The following is a 15,656-nucleotide window of genomic DNA, read 5'->3' as shown; positions in this document are numbered from 1 at the left end:
TTTGTTGGATTTCTGGAGCAGCCCCATATGACATGCTCTCTGTCAATGGGCTTTTTGCAATAAGAGTTTTTTATTTTAATGATTTCTCTTGTATCTTACTGTTTTTCTTTAAATTAATCCATTTTCCAAAGTGAAAAAACAAAAATTAAATTAAACATAAAATAAATAAATAAAAAGTTCAATGGTTTATTAGACAGAGGTTTAACTAGAATGAGGCAAATGATGATCAACGGAAGAAGCTTGTTTGAATAATCTAGTTGGAGCCCTTATTTGATAAGTTGACGGCTTAAATCTAGCCAGGAAATGAATTTCAAAGATTTTCACCAGAGGACGACGAAAAGAACACAATTCTCATGGAGATCATAAGCAGACCCTTCAATGCATTTTGGATCTTAACAGGACTTTTGCATTCGGCATTATAATAACATACAGAATCAAAACTAAAAAACTGTACTAGAACACCTAAATTTAGTCAAAACTAAGTACATATTATGCAAAAAACATATGTTACAGGAATAAGAAAACAAAACCCAAACTTTCCACTAAGCTTCACTTCCCTAAAAGAAAAGGATTATGGAGCCAAAATCATGACTATTCAGTGTAATAAAGCTTTGCCGCTGCTTCATCTAGTCTGCAAGAACAGTCTCGGTCCGAACCCTCTGCAATGCAGCAGGGAAACTAGGGGACTAACCGCATAGATTAGCATGATACTGATGACACATGCATGATTTTGTACAAAACTTTTTCTTCTGAGAACGAGTTCAAAAGCCACCGACTTGCTGTTTTGGAACACCTCCATATCTTCCAGGAACAACACTGCCGCTTCCATAAGATGGAGGAATATTAGATGACCCTGGACAGTCTCTTGCCCAATGCCCTGTTTGATGGCATTTATAGCATTCATCAGAAGAATTACCAAAGCTTGGGCCAGATGATGCTCTATTTCCATAGCCCCCTCCCGATGATAGTCCTGGACTATTTGCTATACTTGGGCAGTTCATCGAGCTATGACCAGTACCCCCACAGCTATTACAGCTCAGATACATACCAGAAGAGCCAATTGACGGACACCCTGAACTAGAATATCGGTTTCCATACTGACCCACTTGATTTGCTGGTGTTCCAAATTCTCTAACTGCATTGACACTGTTACCAAAGTCAGCAGGTGTTGGCTGTCTAGTTCCAAAATTTCCAGGAGCATTGGTATTCAAACCAGGGTTTGGAATGATATTTTCAACCTTTGGGATAGAAGAACTCGAATTTCCTGCTTTCAACTTGTCCATCAAATTCAAAAGGAATTTAGACTCCGATGAAAAGTTCACCCTTTCTGCTTTGACAACAGTTGACTTCACACGTTGTTCATCACTAAAAGTTTCCTCCTTAATTTTCAACTTGAATATGAATTTGTTAAAAAGAACCTTGCGAACAATTTGTGCAAATTTCTCATCATCTTGCTCCTCATGTTTCAAATAATACAAACTTTTTGCAGATACACCCATTACTTCCTCACCACCCTCCTGAAATGCAGTTACCCAAGTTAAGCCAGTGTGGTCTTGTATCTGTAATTGGAGTATATACCTGTAGTCACATTCTTCAATGGATTGATCACATCTATCACACCGCCATTTTCCATCTCCATTATTTGTAACCTTTTTGTTACATTGTCGATCGCCAATCATGAGAGGGCATGCTGTGTAGCAGAAATTATCAACCTTAATGAATGAAATGGTTGCACCTACTGTTATCCAATCTGGCTTCTCAGAAGTCCCTAACTTCTCATCTTTAATTTGGGATATGGTCTTTCGCATATCTGTTCTACCCACAGTAGATATTTCCCTGGAAATAGATACTGATGGGGCATTTCTACCTTCCTTGTCAAACCATTCCTTCAGCCTGTGAGCCTCTGGAAAATCTGGGTTTATAAAGAGCTGACTTGAAGAAATAGTTCCCACTGCCTTCCCATTGAAATCATTGACTCTGCCGGATTTCACAGCCAGAACTGGAAATACCCCAGAATCACACATATTTTGCAGTCTTTGTCCTTCTGCATTGCAAAAGTTTCCCCACAGAGTTAATTCAACACTTCTGCCAGACATATCCTTCAAATGGAGTGATCTCTTTTGAGTTTCAGTACCATTTTTTCTCATTATTGAAGAAGCGGGATTAATAAATGATACCACACCTATTAAATCCACAACACTATTGTTGTCCATCTCTTGTACATCACTTATAGGATGGAAATGAAACTGCTGCCGTGGAATAGAGTTGTCATCCTCATAGCATGGCTGTACTATCGATGTGCTCTCCAGAAAAATTTCATGATCATTATGGAGGTGGTTGAAAGCCTTTTGAGCTGGTTTTAAGCTTCCTCTTGAAATCATATAAATCTTACCAACTTCAATCTGATTGTAAAATTGATCAGCCACAGCATTAAAGCAGGTCACCCGAATTTCCCCACCCTCAGAATCAAGAAGATCAAAAGAAAATACTTTCCCATCACCACGAGGATTGTTAAAGTGCCTAAGTTCTCCCTTTGATGTCACTCTAGCCTTGATTGTCCACCTTCCCTGATAGGGATTCAGAGCAGCAATTGGTAAAATCCTAGCAGGAGCTTCATTTTTGGCTATTGGTCCTCTGTTAGAGTACATTGGAGGCGGCTGCTGATATGATGGATAAGGTGCACGGACATGAGAATTTTGAGGCGGTCTTGAAACCTCAGATCTAGGGTTATTAAAGCCCATGTTCTGATTGCTATATGACCCACCTACCGGAGCCGGTCTAGGAAACCCAGCACCGGGCTCTATTTTAGGGTAAATGGACGGTGTACCTGGTGCAGCATATCTCCCCGAGTTAGGATTAGTAGAATAAGCACTGCCAAATGATTGATTCATTCTAGGCTGTTCTACAGATGTTGCAGGCACAGTTTCATTAACCTGACCTCCAGAAGGTTTATTCCCAACAGATGATTGTGGATTTCCAGTAACTGCCCCTGATGGTGGTGTATTCACAAATTTCGGTGCTGGCTCAGGTTCACCAATGAGATCACATGTTTCAAGTATCAAATCTAGATCAACTATAATAATGATTCTGCAAGCAGTAAAAGAAACCAGCATGTTACACAAAAAAGAGACATGGTAAGAGGAAACGTTAATTTACATAATTTGAGTGGATCAAGAGCTTTACAAAAAAATAGAAAAGCACGTAACAAATACGAACACGTTTGAAACAACATAAAAAAGAGAAGATATTTAAGATCAAGTAGTTAAAAGGTGAAGGTAGGAGATTTGAAATTGATAAGCAAGTGACACAAACTTCTAACCTGCCTCACAAAGCAAGAGAACTGAATTAATTATTGACTTAATCCAACAGTCCACTCACCCACAATTTATTGCAGGAAAACCTAGAAGAGTGTTAAAAGCATAAATAAACCAAGAGCATTATGATATTTCTTTCACCACTGATATTTAGGAGTGGACATGCCTATGACCCAATACCTTCAGGATAGTGAGACAGGATGCAAAACGCTTATAATTAAACAGGGGGTAAATAGGCATGGTTCAGACCTAAACATTGAGAGAGTAATATAAAGATTCCAACGAACCAACAAACGCAAAACAAGAAGGCTTTACTACGTTTTAAAAAAAATAAAATAAAATTGAAAATTTAATTTATTATCTTTCTTTGTCGTGAATATCAAAATTTAATTTCAATCTCCGAGTTGTTAAATGAGCGTCTCACCTAAGAACTCGTAAAAGATAACCCCTTTCCATACCCTTTTCCCAAAGAAGAAAGAAAGCAACACAAACCCTAACCTCCAAAATAAAATACATTCTCAAAAAATTGAATGAAAATCCATAACAAAATCACTCCTTTGAGAACCAATTCATCTCATTTTCCTCAATCGATCCTTAAAAATCATAGCCATATATATATATATATATATATATATATATATATATATATATATATATATATATATATATATATATATATATATATATATATATATATATAAATATTAAAATTAAGAAGGAAAAAAAAAAAAAAAAAAAACTCTGCAACGCATTCATTCACACTAATCTAGCCGTTTCTCCATATGAACATACACACAGACAAACAAGAGACTTAGTAACATACAGGCGGGCTTGTACTGGAGTGCAAACAAACTCCTTCAAGCGGACAAGCGATCCCTTCTGCAACCTTCCTTGCCTGACCAGATCATTGTTCTGAGTCCCCAGCATTCCTTGCTGATGATAAGCCCCATCGGAGATCACCACCCTGTACCTCTCCTTCTCTGGAGCAACCGGTTGTCCTCCCTGCGTGTTCACCATCCTCACATCAAGTATCTGCAACACTGGCTTCCAGTTCTCCCCTTTCGGATACTCGTCCCTGCATATCTTCATTATCGCTCCCTCCGTCAGCGTCGTCGTCTCCATTTTCCGAACTGAAACCAGATGGAATTGGGAGTGTTTGGAAGGAGAGAAAGCGCGAGAAAATCGATCGGAAAAAGAAAGCGAGAGAAAAATCGGCGGTTTGGGTGTTTTGATTGAAACCCTAGAAACAGAGAGCAGTGTGGAATGTGAAGCGCCAGAAATGAATTTGAGAGGGAAAACTGAGAACTCTTGTTGGTATTTTGGACATATTTATAAAAAAGTGTTTTGGATTCTTTAAAATTCCGTATGTGTCCTCATTTCTCTACCACACGTGTGCTTAACACATACGTCAATAACATGTCCTTTATTTATCAATCATTCCCTTAATTAAATAGACGACGTCGTATTAGAGTCTCACATAATGAAACAGGCTTCTCCCGTACGCATCACTGAATGGGCTTTTAGTAAACCGGAAATCGAAGAAGAGTATCGAGCTGGCAGATTAAGGTAGTCTTCGTCATGATTTGTTATTTAAAAAATTAAAACATTTTTTTAAAGATATTAGTTCAATTGAAATTAAGAAAAACAAAAATATTAGATTGAGGATTAAATTAAATAAATTAAACAAATTAAATAAAATTTATATTAAGATAAGTGATTTGAGTACCAAAACATACGAACAAAACAAAGATTCTTATTTCATATAATAACGATGATTAAATACAGAGTTTCAAAAGTATTAATGAATAATACATCTCTGAAGTTCAAAGCTCTACTCTATATATAACCATCAATACTTTATTTCATTTTATTTAACGTTACTTGCAAAAGTGACCTCAAAAACACACATCTGCGGATGAAGAAGTTGACCCAGCACCTTTCACAGAAAATGGGTCAAACATCATGCCTTCTGCACCACAAGTAACACCACCAATGCTATCAACCTGGCTTTTGCCAAACCCTACAATGGCACCAGAAGTTGCTGTCTGTGCCATTCCCTTTTCTCTCTCTGCCACTGTTTTAAGCCGGAGCCTTTCAGCTCTCGAACCAATAACCTGTCCTAGGATAGAAGCTGCAATGGTCAATGCCATTGCTGTTTTGGGCATTAACACAGACTTCCTAAGCATGGCTATGAAAGGCACAGCAGCATGTATTGCTGCAAACCATGAGAGTGAAAACTTCTTAGTATGCTCCTTCCATACACCCAAGGGGACATTGACTGCCATACCCAAGGCTGCGATGGCAAGCATTTTTTCTGGTAGCGGTTGAGGACGTAAGGACTTTACAAGTGCAGTCCGAGCTAGCGCTGCCCTTGCAGCAACAACTGCAGGAGGGCATCTAATCTTCATACCGGCTGGTGGTTGAAGTGCTGATGCAATAAGTGGGAGAACACGGCTCACAGCTCTGCAAGACTTGGCAATTGGGCAGTTTCCTGTTTTCAACCACTCATTTCCTAAAGCCTCATGTTGTGATGAATTTCCTTTCTGCAATATTCATAATATTAACATAAATTATTTGCTTGTAAACCATATGGTATGCAAGTCAAGGAACAAACTAACAGCTTTTTCCATGATTTGTGAAAATAGTGGTCAATTATGGTTTGCTGTATTGGTACTTATGCAACATCCTAGAGTGAAAACTATCCAGGAGATAAAATGGAATCCCAAGGCCAATCTACTAATGCTACGTTTTCATATGATATTTTTTCCCCCAATCCAAAGAACTTGCATTCTATTGGAAAAACAGTAGGTTCAACAAAAGAATGTATAGCTACCTGAGAAGAAGAGGGTTTCTTCTTGCTAGATGATTCAGAGTTCTGCTGCTTCTTCCATTTCTCATAGAATGAACCAAAGTTGAAAGGCCCTCCTGGTCCAAACGCTGAAAGACTTATGGTGGCAGATTTTGCTGCTAGAGGATTGAAAAGTGGCGCAGGCGCAAAATCCGGAACATCATCATGACCACTAGATCTCCCAGATAGTGGTACAACCCCATCCTTCCCATGAAATATCTTAAATGCCGTATCAAAACTAGGACCATCTTCAAATATTGGACCTTTGGCTCCCTGCAGCAGAAAAAGGCAAAAATAGACATGATGAAATTGATTGCCTACTACTAATTTATATTGAAATAGACATTACAAACAAGTAAAATAGAGGCCAACAGAATACGATAAGAAAAGAGAGAGCTTACAGGCATGGAAAGGTTCACTGAAGAAAAGGAAAAATTTGTGGGTTTGTTGATGTTCCTCAAAAATGGACATCTTTGGATGTCCTTAATATCAAAAGGGCATTCAGAGGTCTCCTCATTCATTCCCTTCAAGAAAAAATCCATTTTCTTCCCTGCTCAATGAAACTTAGCAATAATAAGAGGAAAAATAATTAAATAAATAATGAAAATCTACTCCAAAAGCCAATTATATTCATCAAAAGAGAAAGACTATTATCCCAAAGATTACATGGTCAAGCTCAAATTAACATACTTCCATTATCCATACCATATTTAACAATAACAAAATACCTTAATCCTTCGCCTATTCATACTAATTTACAACAACAAATCACTATGACCAAAAATTATTAGGACTGAAAAACCGGTGTCTGTAATCACGAGTCAAAGGTTAGGCATAACGAGTAAAGGAATTCAATTACTTGGACTTTTATTGCACATATAGAGCAAACTTAAAAAATTATTTAAAAAAAAAATCCACAAACCATAAATACAAAATTTTTGTTCATCAAAATACAGGCAGAGCGAGACGAAATTGGAAATGGAAAACTAAACTATTCAAGCTAATCCGCATAGAATAAACAATCTGAAAATGATCAGCGAGAGAACAGAAATCGACACAACTCGATGAAAAAAAATAATAATTAATCTACATGAGGAATGAAAATGTTAGCGAGGTGTTTGGGAGGAGAGAAAAATACCCAAGAATCGTCAGCTTTGAAGGAAAATCCCAACCTCAACTTCGAGAGAACTGGTAACTGTCAAGGACGTGTGGATGACACGGACACATAAGAGAAATTATTCGTTAGAACAGCCACGACCTACCAATTCTATAATACCAATTCATCCAAAACGAAAAAAAAAACAAAATATATATATATATATATATATATATATATATATATGTATTCAACTGCTTTAATGTGAATTTATTAATATGTTTAATTATTTTAAATTGAATTATGTTATTCATTTTATTTTTAAAATAATTTTGAAAAAACAAATTCAAAAATTATTTTTTATTTTTATCATATATTTTAAAGGTATAAACATTTTGGAAAAATTAATATAGGTGTATATATATTATTTTTATTATAAAATAGTAACAGCCGAGAAGTATAAAAAACATTCATTACGCTTTCAAAAATAAAAAATAAAAAAATAAAAGAATTTATCATTTTTAAGATATGTATGTTTATATATATATATATATATATATTTATAGATATATATATTGGTTGGAATATGAAATATACTATAACATTTTAAGATATTTTTGGATAAAATATATTTTTTAAAAATAAAGTAAATAATTTAATTATTCTTTAAAAGAAAAGTACATAGATTAAATAAATAAATTATTTCGATGATAAATTATTTATCAATTAAAATTTAATTATATTAAAATTTAAAATAATATAAACAATATATTATATTTGATGGAATAATATGATATAATTAATGAATTTATGAGTAGTAAACGAATTGGACCAATCAACAACAACAACAACAAAAAATAAAATAAAACCGATCGGACCCAATAATTTCCAATTCTGAAGCGTTTGTTGAAATATGAGCCATGAAATCGATTACGGGTTCCACAGCTTCACGTGGGTTACTTGTTATTATCGGTTAGGAGTTTTTTTTTTTTTTTTTTTTCTTTTTCAACAAACTGAAACCAAGCTTCAATGTGGTTTGGCTTCAAATAGTTGTCGTTTCGATCCGATTATTGGGCCCAACCTGCAATTGAAAATTGTGGACGCGATTGCTCCACATAGTTCCTCTCTAGAAGGTTCTAAACCAATGTTATTTGTTATATTTCATGACTACTTAAATTTTTCATAAAATAAAATAAAATCACTACTTCAGTTTTTTTTTTTTCTTATAACATTTGATATGGTATAAATTAAATAACTATATTGTTATTATTATTATCGAAGAAAAATATTGATTTTAATTTAAATCATAATAAAAAAAATTTTGAATAAATTATAATTTAAATTAATTGTTTAAAAAAAAAAAAACACTCGGTATAGTTTTTAACTATAAACGTATTATACTTATCAAAAACATAATCATTCATTATATTTTAAAACGTTTTGGATACTCTATATATATATGGATAAATATTGTTTGTTAATATTTTACTATATGTTATTGTAAACCTATTTAGAAACTAATCAAATCAGAAAGAGGAAAAAAATTAATTAAACCCAACCTTTTTTAGTCGTAAAAATACCACAGAGCGTTTGGCAGTCGAGAAAAATAGCACGGAAACGACCTCAACGTGCAACAGCAAGCTGGTGAAAATAACTTACAATTAGAAAACGATGAAATCGAAGAGAGGGTTAAAAATAAAAAATAAAAAATTATGAAAAAAATCATCCTCAAAATTCAACAAAGAGCGATCCAGGGTAAGAAGAGCTTCAATGGGCCGGACGCACAAGACAATGTGGGTCGCCTACTCACCTGTAATCTAGCACCTGTCTTTCATGTGTTTTACTTTTTTTCTTCTTTTTTTTTTTCTTTTTTCTACTGCCATGTATTTGATTAACCAATGCCATTGGAAATGCTTTGAAATCAACAAAGTTTTTGGCCCAAAATTTGCCCCAAAAAATAATAAATAAATAAATAAAATCCAATAATTCTTCTTGATAACCAATGGCTAAAAAAACTCAGACAAAAATGATGCAAAATTTTGGAACAAAGTCAGATGGGTAAAGGTGGGAACGAAGATAATTCTGTTTTAAATCCATGAACAAAGGAAAAGGCTCATTTGAACCGTAAAGCTTCAAAACCTATAGTTTCTCAAATCTTCATGGAAACCAAACTTCCAAGCAAGCATAATCTTTTTCTCTCTTTCCTTTCTAAATAATGAGATTTTTACATGGTTAAGAAATTAATTTCATATGTTAATTTGTTTGAATACTAGACGAGTTTAGATAGACGAAAAGATTGGATGGGATAGATGGTAGGAAAAAAAATAATAATAATAAATAAATATAAATACAAACTGAGATTAAATTTGATAAATTCAAATAAAAAACTACGTAGCGACGGTAGAGTATTTGTATTTGGTACAGAATTTATAAATTTCAACTGGGATCCTAAAATACCCCTCTAAAAATTCAAGGTCCAATTGGTTAATATAGGCTTTAGCTCAGTCCGGCAGCTAAACAGGCCGGCTTTGAAGATCAAGCTGGAATGGTGCATACTTGAGCCCTTTAGGTCTCTAGCAAATTTTCCCAACCTGTATTCCGTTTTTGTAATTGGGTAACTTGGAATCTCTTAACAATTTGTTTTGATTTCTGAATCAAATAGTGACAACCACCAAAATGGCAACAGGACTAGTTGCAGCATCCCAATTTAGATGCACTTTTCTTTTTCTTGGTTTTTTGGTAAAATTTTAATGCACTTTTGTTTTTGTTTTAAGTTTCTTTCTTTCCATTTTTTTTTTCTCTGCTTAAGTTGATAGTAGCCAAAGCACTCAAGTATTTGTTGAATTCTACGAGCTAAAATAAACAAGCTAGAGAGAAAAAGTGAATAAATGGCTCTTATTGGGCAATTGCACCCCCACTCGCATGCATGCATGATGGGAGTTGATGATTGACATACATGGGCCATGTCATAGCGAGCAGATACTGATTGAAAACTACTCTTGGGCTTTTAAGCCAGAACATATGAAAATGAGATTGCCATGCTGAAATGTTTGACTGGGAACAGAACCATCGTCCATTTCAAATTTCACAATTAGCTAATTAGATTCTTAATTTTTCAATTTATTGTAGGTTGACCTAATCTCCTATTTGGTCAGATAAATTGATAATATTTTCATATTTAACGCCTTAATTTATTTCTTCACAAACTTTGTTGTTTTTGATTTTATTGTTGAAAGAATTGTTATTAATTTGTATGACAAAATTAGAAATTAGATCAATTTGTTATAAATTGAAAAATTAATAATCTAAATATTATTTTAAAAAGTTTAATGCTTAAAAATTTAAAATTTTATAGATCAATAATATCAAAGTGTAATTAATATTTACAAATATCTTTTATCCAAAATAAGAAGAGAAAAAGATTACATCATTTTTATTGTGAAGAAGAAAATTACTCCATTAATTTACAACTAATATACTAGGAGTCTTCCAGGGGGTTTAGATCACAAATTCTCATGCAATTACAATTGATAATAAAAACAAAATTGATTGCGCACTTTCTTTCCTTTTCGGTTTTAATTTTTTATTTCCAAAACACGATTTAAATGACAAATGTTGTTCAATTAACCTAAAAAAGTGTTTGTTTAAGAATATTATTATTATGTGACAACTTTAATAAAAGGCAAATATAAATCAAAACTCTATTTATATGAATAATATCGGAGACACAAAACAAATATACAAAGATTTGTATTAAAATCCATATATTAATATTTAATTATTTTTTACTTATTCTTTAAAAAGTTTATTTATTTATAAATAAGTTATAATAATATATTAACTAATTAAACATTAAAATGTGACTTTTGATCTATATATATACACAAACTAAATTTAATGCAAATGTGTTATATTCAAATTTAACGTTACCCCAATAAGAAAACATGAAAGGGGATATAAGAATGGTTCAAAAGACGGCAATCAATGTAGAAATTATTTTATTTACCCAAAAAAAAAACAAATTATTATAATATCATTGTATTTTTGGCTGAGAAGTAATATTCAAATTTTGTATGGGCCAAAAACTTTAAAAAATATCCAAGGAAAAAAAAAATATATATATATATATATATGTATGTGTGTGTGTGTGTGATGGATGGACGTTGTACAAGTGGCGTGATGCATGGCAGCGTCGACATTTTCACCAACAAACGTGATAATTATTATTAGAGAGAGAGAAAGAGAGAGAGAGAGAGAGAGAAGAGAGAGTATCTGACATCATGATCACATAGAAGAAGGGTGCACATGCACAGGCCATGTGGAATAATCCACGAAGGCCCATCCCGTCCTCCCATGTAATGCTATCAATTCCGATACCGACACCTCCTTTACAAACCCTAAAAAACTATGCACTACTCTCTCTCTCTCTCGTATTTATTATTCATTCTGAAAAACAAAAACAAAAACAAAAACGCGTTTCTTCTCCTACTTCTTAGCCCTTTCGCACCGTCTTTTGTCCCTTTTACCTCATATCCGACACCGTTTTGGGTCTTTATTAATCTGCCCCATGTGACCTCTTCCTTCAATTAATATTTTTGCTTTCTCATTTATTCAAAATTTTCATTTTCATATCAAATGCTGGGTCCCATCTTCTTAATTCCACCCCACCATATGTTATTAACAACACTTTTTGTTTATTAATTTATTTAATGAAACAGGGCCATAAGCTTTTATTTATTATACTGAAAAAATATGCCTGACCATAAACATGTGAAATTTATATTTTATAAGTGGCCCTTTTGACGTAAAGTGTTAATAATAAAAGCAAACTCACAATCTTAGTTTGTTTTTAAAGGACAGCTTATATAAGCTGTTAAAAAATTAACCCTTTTAAAAAGAATATTACTATATTAGTTTTCTTTCTTATTTTAATTATATATATATATATATATATATATGTAAATCTGTTATAATAATTTTCATTTTTTAAATTTATAACATATATATATATATATATGAGGCCAACTTAAATCCGAAAAGTCAAAACCATTGCTTGAATGTTTAAGAGTCCAATATTGCCCATAATATGTATACTACTATAACCGGAATATTGAAGTATAATATATTTTCATCAAATTCGATGATAACCAAAATTGAAATTAATCAAGAGAAGTTTCCAATTCTATGTCATTCATCTCAGTGTAATTGGAACCCAGTTCAGTTTGCAGCATTTTCTCTCTCTAAAACCCTTAAAAATTACAAATAAAACTCCAAAACTATCACAAACATGGTCCACAATCAGTACCATCACCTTCATTTTCTTTCTCTTTCTTGAAAGATAATATTTTGTCAATCTTGTTTCACGGTAACAGATATTACAAAACATATATTAATTGTGAGATAGACAGAATTATTCAAATTCGTTTCTAATTATTTAGTGGTCGCTTTCAAACTTCTAAATTTTATCAATTTGGGTCTCTTGTTTGGGAATGCTAACCAGCTGGTGTATGTATGGTTAATAACATTTACAAGTATTTAATATATATATATATATATAAAATGGATGCCGGTAAAACTATATATAAAAAAAAAAAATAGTGATATGTAATATTTATGTGACTGTTTTGCGGCTAATTCATTACTTAATTTTTGTTTTTCTTTGCTCATTGTATGCGTAATTTTTAAAATAATAATAATAATAGAGAAAATACATTGACAAGTTATCCATATATGCACCATTTTTAATTTTAACAGTATATATTTAAACTTTTTTTTTTTAAACCATAGGGATTAATTATCGGACAAATTTTTATCTATGCATAAAAACTTAAAAATTAGATATATTACAATACAAAGTGTAAAATATACATAAAAATACTGTCTCTCCTTTTTGATAGAAAGAAGAACATTGTATGGTTGTGTGTGCATATTTTCAAATCTCACCTAAGCTTATTACCAAAAAATCCCAACGAAACTTGGAGAGAATGCCAAAACCATATTAATTCATCCTCGGAAGGACCACTTATCATAATAAAGAGAATATATTCTTTTTCTTAGGTAAAAAAATGCTTATTTTCTTGAATTATTTACCGTACAAAGAGCAGTGTAACCGTCTCTATTACTGTTTTTCGCTTTTTTTGTTTTTTGTTTTTTTGGTGTTCATGTATAGACAAATTTTAGTTCATCTATATATTTGAATCCTTTTCTCTATGAAAAAATTAGTAATTTCTTAACCCCAAATCATTTTTTTCTTTCCTTTTCCAGAAAAGTACTTTAACCTGGTGTTTTTTGCAAGAAAATAAACTTTTTTAATTTACAAAAGCTGGGGCCATGGCACTAATTTACACATTGATTTTGTAAATCAAGTTATATACAGAATGTTTTTGACCAAGTTCTTCAATGGTTTCGCAAGCCTATTTATAGTGTGTATATATTTATTATTAATTGTTTCATTATTTTAATATAGGAGAAGATGATCTAAAACTTCCTCTATATATACTTCATTAATTTCAGCACTCTATTTGTTTTGTTCTAACTTTAAAATTGATTTAACTAATTTTGTCAATGGTTTTAGATTGGATAGAGTAAGAAACAGCTCAGAATCATGCTACTTAGGATTGGTATCTAATATACATTCACATTCACACCTAGACCCTTTTCTTTATATCTAATCCTTTAAATATACACAAAAAGGATAAGCAAAGAATATGGATGTAGATAATGTCAAAGCAAAGAATAAATAAAGTCAGACGGTTTTATGTCGGTGGATTATATTTTGCGTTTGTTAAATAGTTTATATTTTGGAGGATTAATTTTTCTAATGAAAAACAAAAAGAAGGAAAAAATAATTAGTATTAAATATCTGAACTGCATGAAGAAAGAAGTGGACAATGACTTGTGTGCATGTTCACTATTAGTAGGTCAACTTTTCTTTGCCATTTTAACGTTGCATTGCAAAGATCATGTATATTTATAAATTAATAATACAGTTGTATATTATATCATGGTTTAAATCATTGTATATACAAAAGAAATAGATCATCTTTTTTCCTTTTTTGTACAGAATGATTCGAACTCCATATCTTTTGTGAGATGGTTGCCATAAGTCTCAGTGTCATAATTTTGATTTTCAAGCAAGTGATCATAAAATTTTGAGAAATTAATCTATTTACTCTTTTAATTAGTTTTTCAAACCATATAGATCTAAAGTCAGCTGCTTTATGTAGGAGTATTTATAAACCTTTCCTTTATATGATTATATAGAGGTCAGTAAGCAATCTCCTACCTACTAAAGTTGATAGTATAAGGATACTATATCTTAGTTGTAAAGATACAATTAAAGTTATAAAACTGTGCAGAGTACAATTATCATCAAAAGTGTTTAAATCTGTCGGGATATTTAAGAACCAAAAAAAAAAAAAAAAAAAAGTCATCAGATTTTTAAATGTAGGACATGAAACACAGATTTTGCTGATTCAACTTTTATTCATAGATTTGTGATTACTTATTACTATTTAAATTGTTTGGATAAAAAAATTTGTGATATGTCTGTATATCTTTAATTTATGGGAAAAATATATCTAATTAATATATTAATTTAGGTTCATTAGTTAAAAAATAAGAATATATTTTACAAAGGAATCTATTAATTAAAAATAATTAAATGTATTCATACCCATATACAATTAAACATTGCGAGGCTATAGTTTTGTCTCTAGCTAGCTGGGACTAGCAAATATTTAGTTAGGTAGAGAGTTATAAATGAAAGTATTAGTGAGATTTTAACTTTTGTCTCCGCTCATTTTTAACAAAAAATAATCCAAAAAATAGTAAAAATTGTTTGGTTTGGATGAAATAAATAAAAATAAGGATAAATATAGAATGATTAAATTTTTTTATCAAAATTTTGATAATCATGATTTGGTAATTTTTAAATAATTTATCTATCCATATATATAAAACAATATCAATTTAACACTATTAAAAAATTATTACATAATTTATTATCAAAATTTTAATAAAAAAATGTAATGCCTATAGTATTGCTCTAAAAATAAAGACGCAAACACTAATATTTATAAGCAATGTCCTTAATTAATCCACTTTCCACCCGGCCAATTTTCTCGAAAGAGGAAATAATTAATAAAGGGATTCGTCTTAAACAATAATAATTTCAAAATTCAATTTCACATTCCAATTTACAGTTTAAAATGCCGTTGATCTATAAACAGTACAAAAGTGATAGTTCAAATTTAATTTCAATTTACAAAATTTATTTAATTATTTCTTGGGATATAAATTAAATAAATATTATGCAAATATGCAATCAAATTTCAATTTGAGGCGTGATATTCTATTTGGTACGCTGAACAGATCATATTGACGTTAACTTGGGTTT

The 15,656-nt window shown here is 31.7% G+C and overlaps 2 protein-coding genes across 4 annotated transcripts; both read right to left on the bottom strand.

Moving 5' to 3' along the window:
* Positions 1-354: 354 nt before the first annotated feature.
* LOC107431005 (replication protein A 70 kDa DNA-binding subunit A) lies at positions 355-4,624 on the bottom strand. 2 transcript variants are annotated; one of them, XM_016041884.4, is made up of 3 exons: positions 4,138-4,624; positions 2,939-3,087; positions 355-2,827 (listed from the first exon to the last, which is right to left on the bottom strand). In XM_016041884.4, exons 1-3 carry the CDS (start codon positions 4,434-4,436, stop codon positions 762-764), a joined length of 2,514 nt encoding a protein of 837 aa, XP_015897370.3. In that variant the 5' UTR covers positions 4,437-4,624; the 3' UTR covers positions 355-761. The 2 variants fall into 2 exon arrangements, with proteins under 2 accessions (XP_015897370.3, XP_015897369.3); XM_016041883.4 differs by having other exon boundaries at positions 355-3,087.
* Positions 4,625-5,047: 423 nt separating this feature from the next.
* Positions 5,048-7,458, bottom strand: LOC107430977 (uncharacterized). Of its 2 annotated transcripts, none has more exons than XM_016041852.4 (4): positions 7,301-7,458; positions 6,564-6,712; positions 6,148-6,435; positions 5,048-5,857 (listed from the first exon to the last, which is right to left on the bottom strand). In XM_016041852.4, exons 2-4 carry the CDS (start codon positions 6,702-6,704, stop codon positions 5,210-5,212), a joined length of 1,077 nt encoding a protein of 358 aa, XP_015897338.3. In that variant the 5' UTR covers positions 6,705-6,712; positions 7,301-7,458; the 3' UTR covers positions 5,048-5,209. The 2 variants fall into 2 exon arrangements, with proteins under 2 accessions (XP_015897338.3, XP_015897337.3); XM_016041851.4 differs by having other exon boundaries at positions 6,564-6,725; positions 7,301-7,457.
* Positions 7,459-15,656: the final 8,198 nt, after the last annotated feature.

Source organism: Ziziphus jujuba, chromosome 6, assembly GCF_031755915.1.
Source record: "Ziziphus jujuba cultivar Dongzao chromosome 6, ASM3175591v1".
Taxonomy (NCBI): Eukaryota; Viridiplantae; Streptophyta; class Magnoliopsida; order Rosales; family Rhamnaceae; genus Ziziphus; species Ziziphus jujuba.
The sequence above is the reverse complement of the archived record's forward strand: the minus strand, read 5'-3'. Positions and strand labels throughout refer to the sequence as shown.

Bases quoted from the DNA above. Each gene is read 5' to 3' on its own strand.
- LOC107431005 (XM_016041883.4), bottom strand. From the start codon at position 4,436: ATGGAGACGACGACGCTGACGGAGGGAGCGATAATGAAGATATGCAGG. The intron at 3,088-4,137 runs GTATGTTACTAA...TACTGCTTGCAG, and splicing joins ACTCCAGTACAAGCCCGCCT to AATCATTATTATAGTTGATC.
- LOC107430977 (XM_016041852.4), bottom strand. From the start codon at position 6,704: ATGGATTTTTTCTTGAAGGGAATGAATGAGGAGACCTCTGAATGCCCT. The intron at 6,436-6,563 runs GTAAGCTCTCTC...TTTCTGCTGCAG, and splicing joins CAGTGAACCTTTCCATGCCT to GGAGCCAAAGGTCCAATATT. The intron at 5,858-6,147 runs GTAGCTATACAT...TGAATATTGCAG, and splicing joins AGAAACCCTCTTCTTCTCAG to AAAGGAAATTCATCACAACA.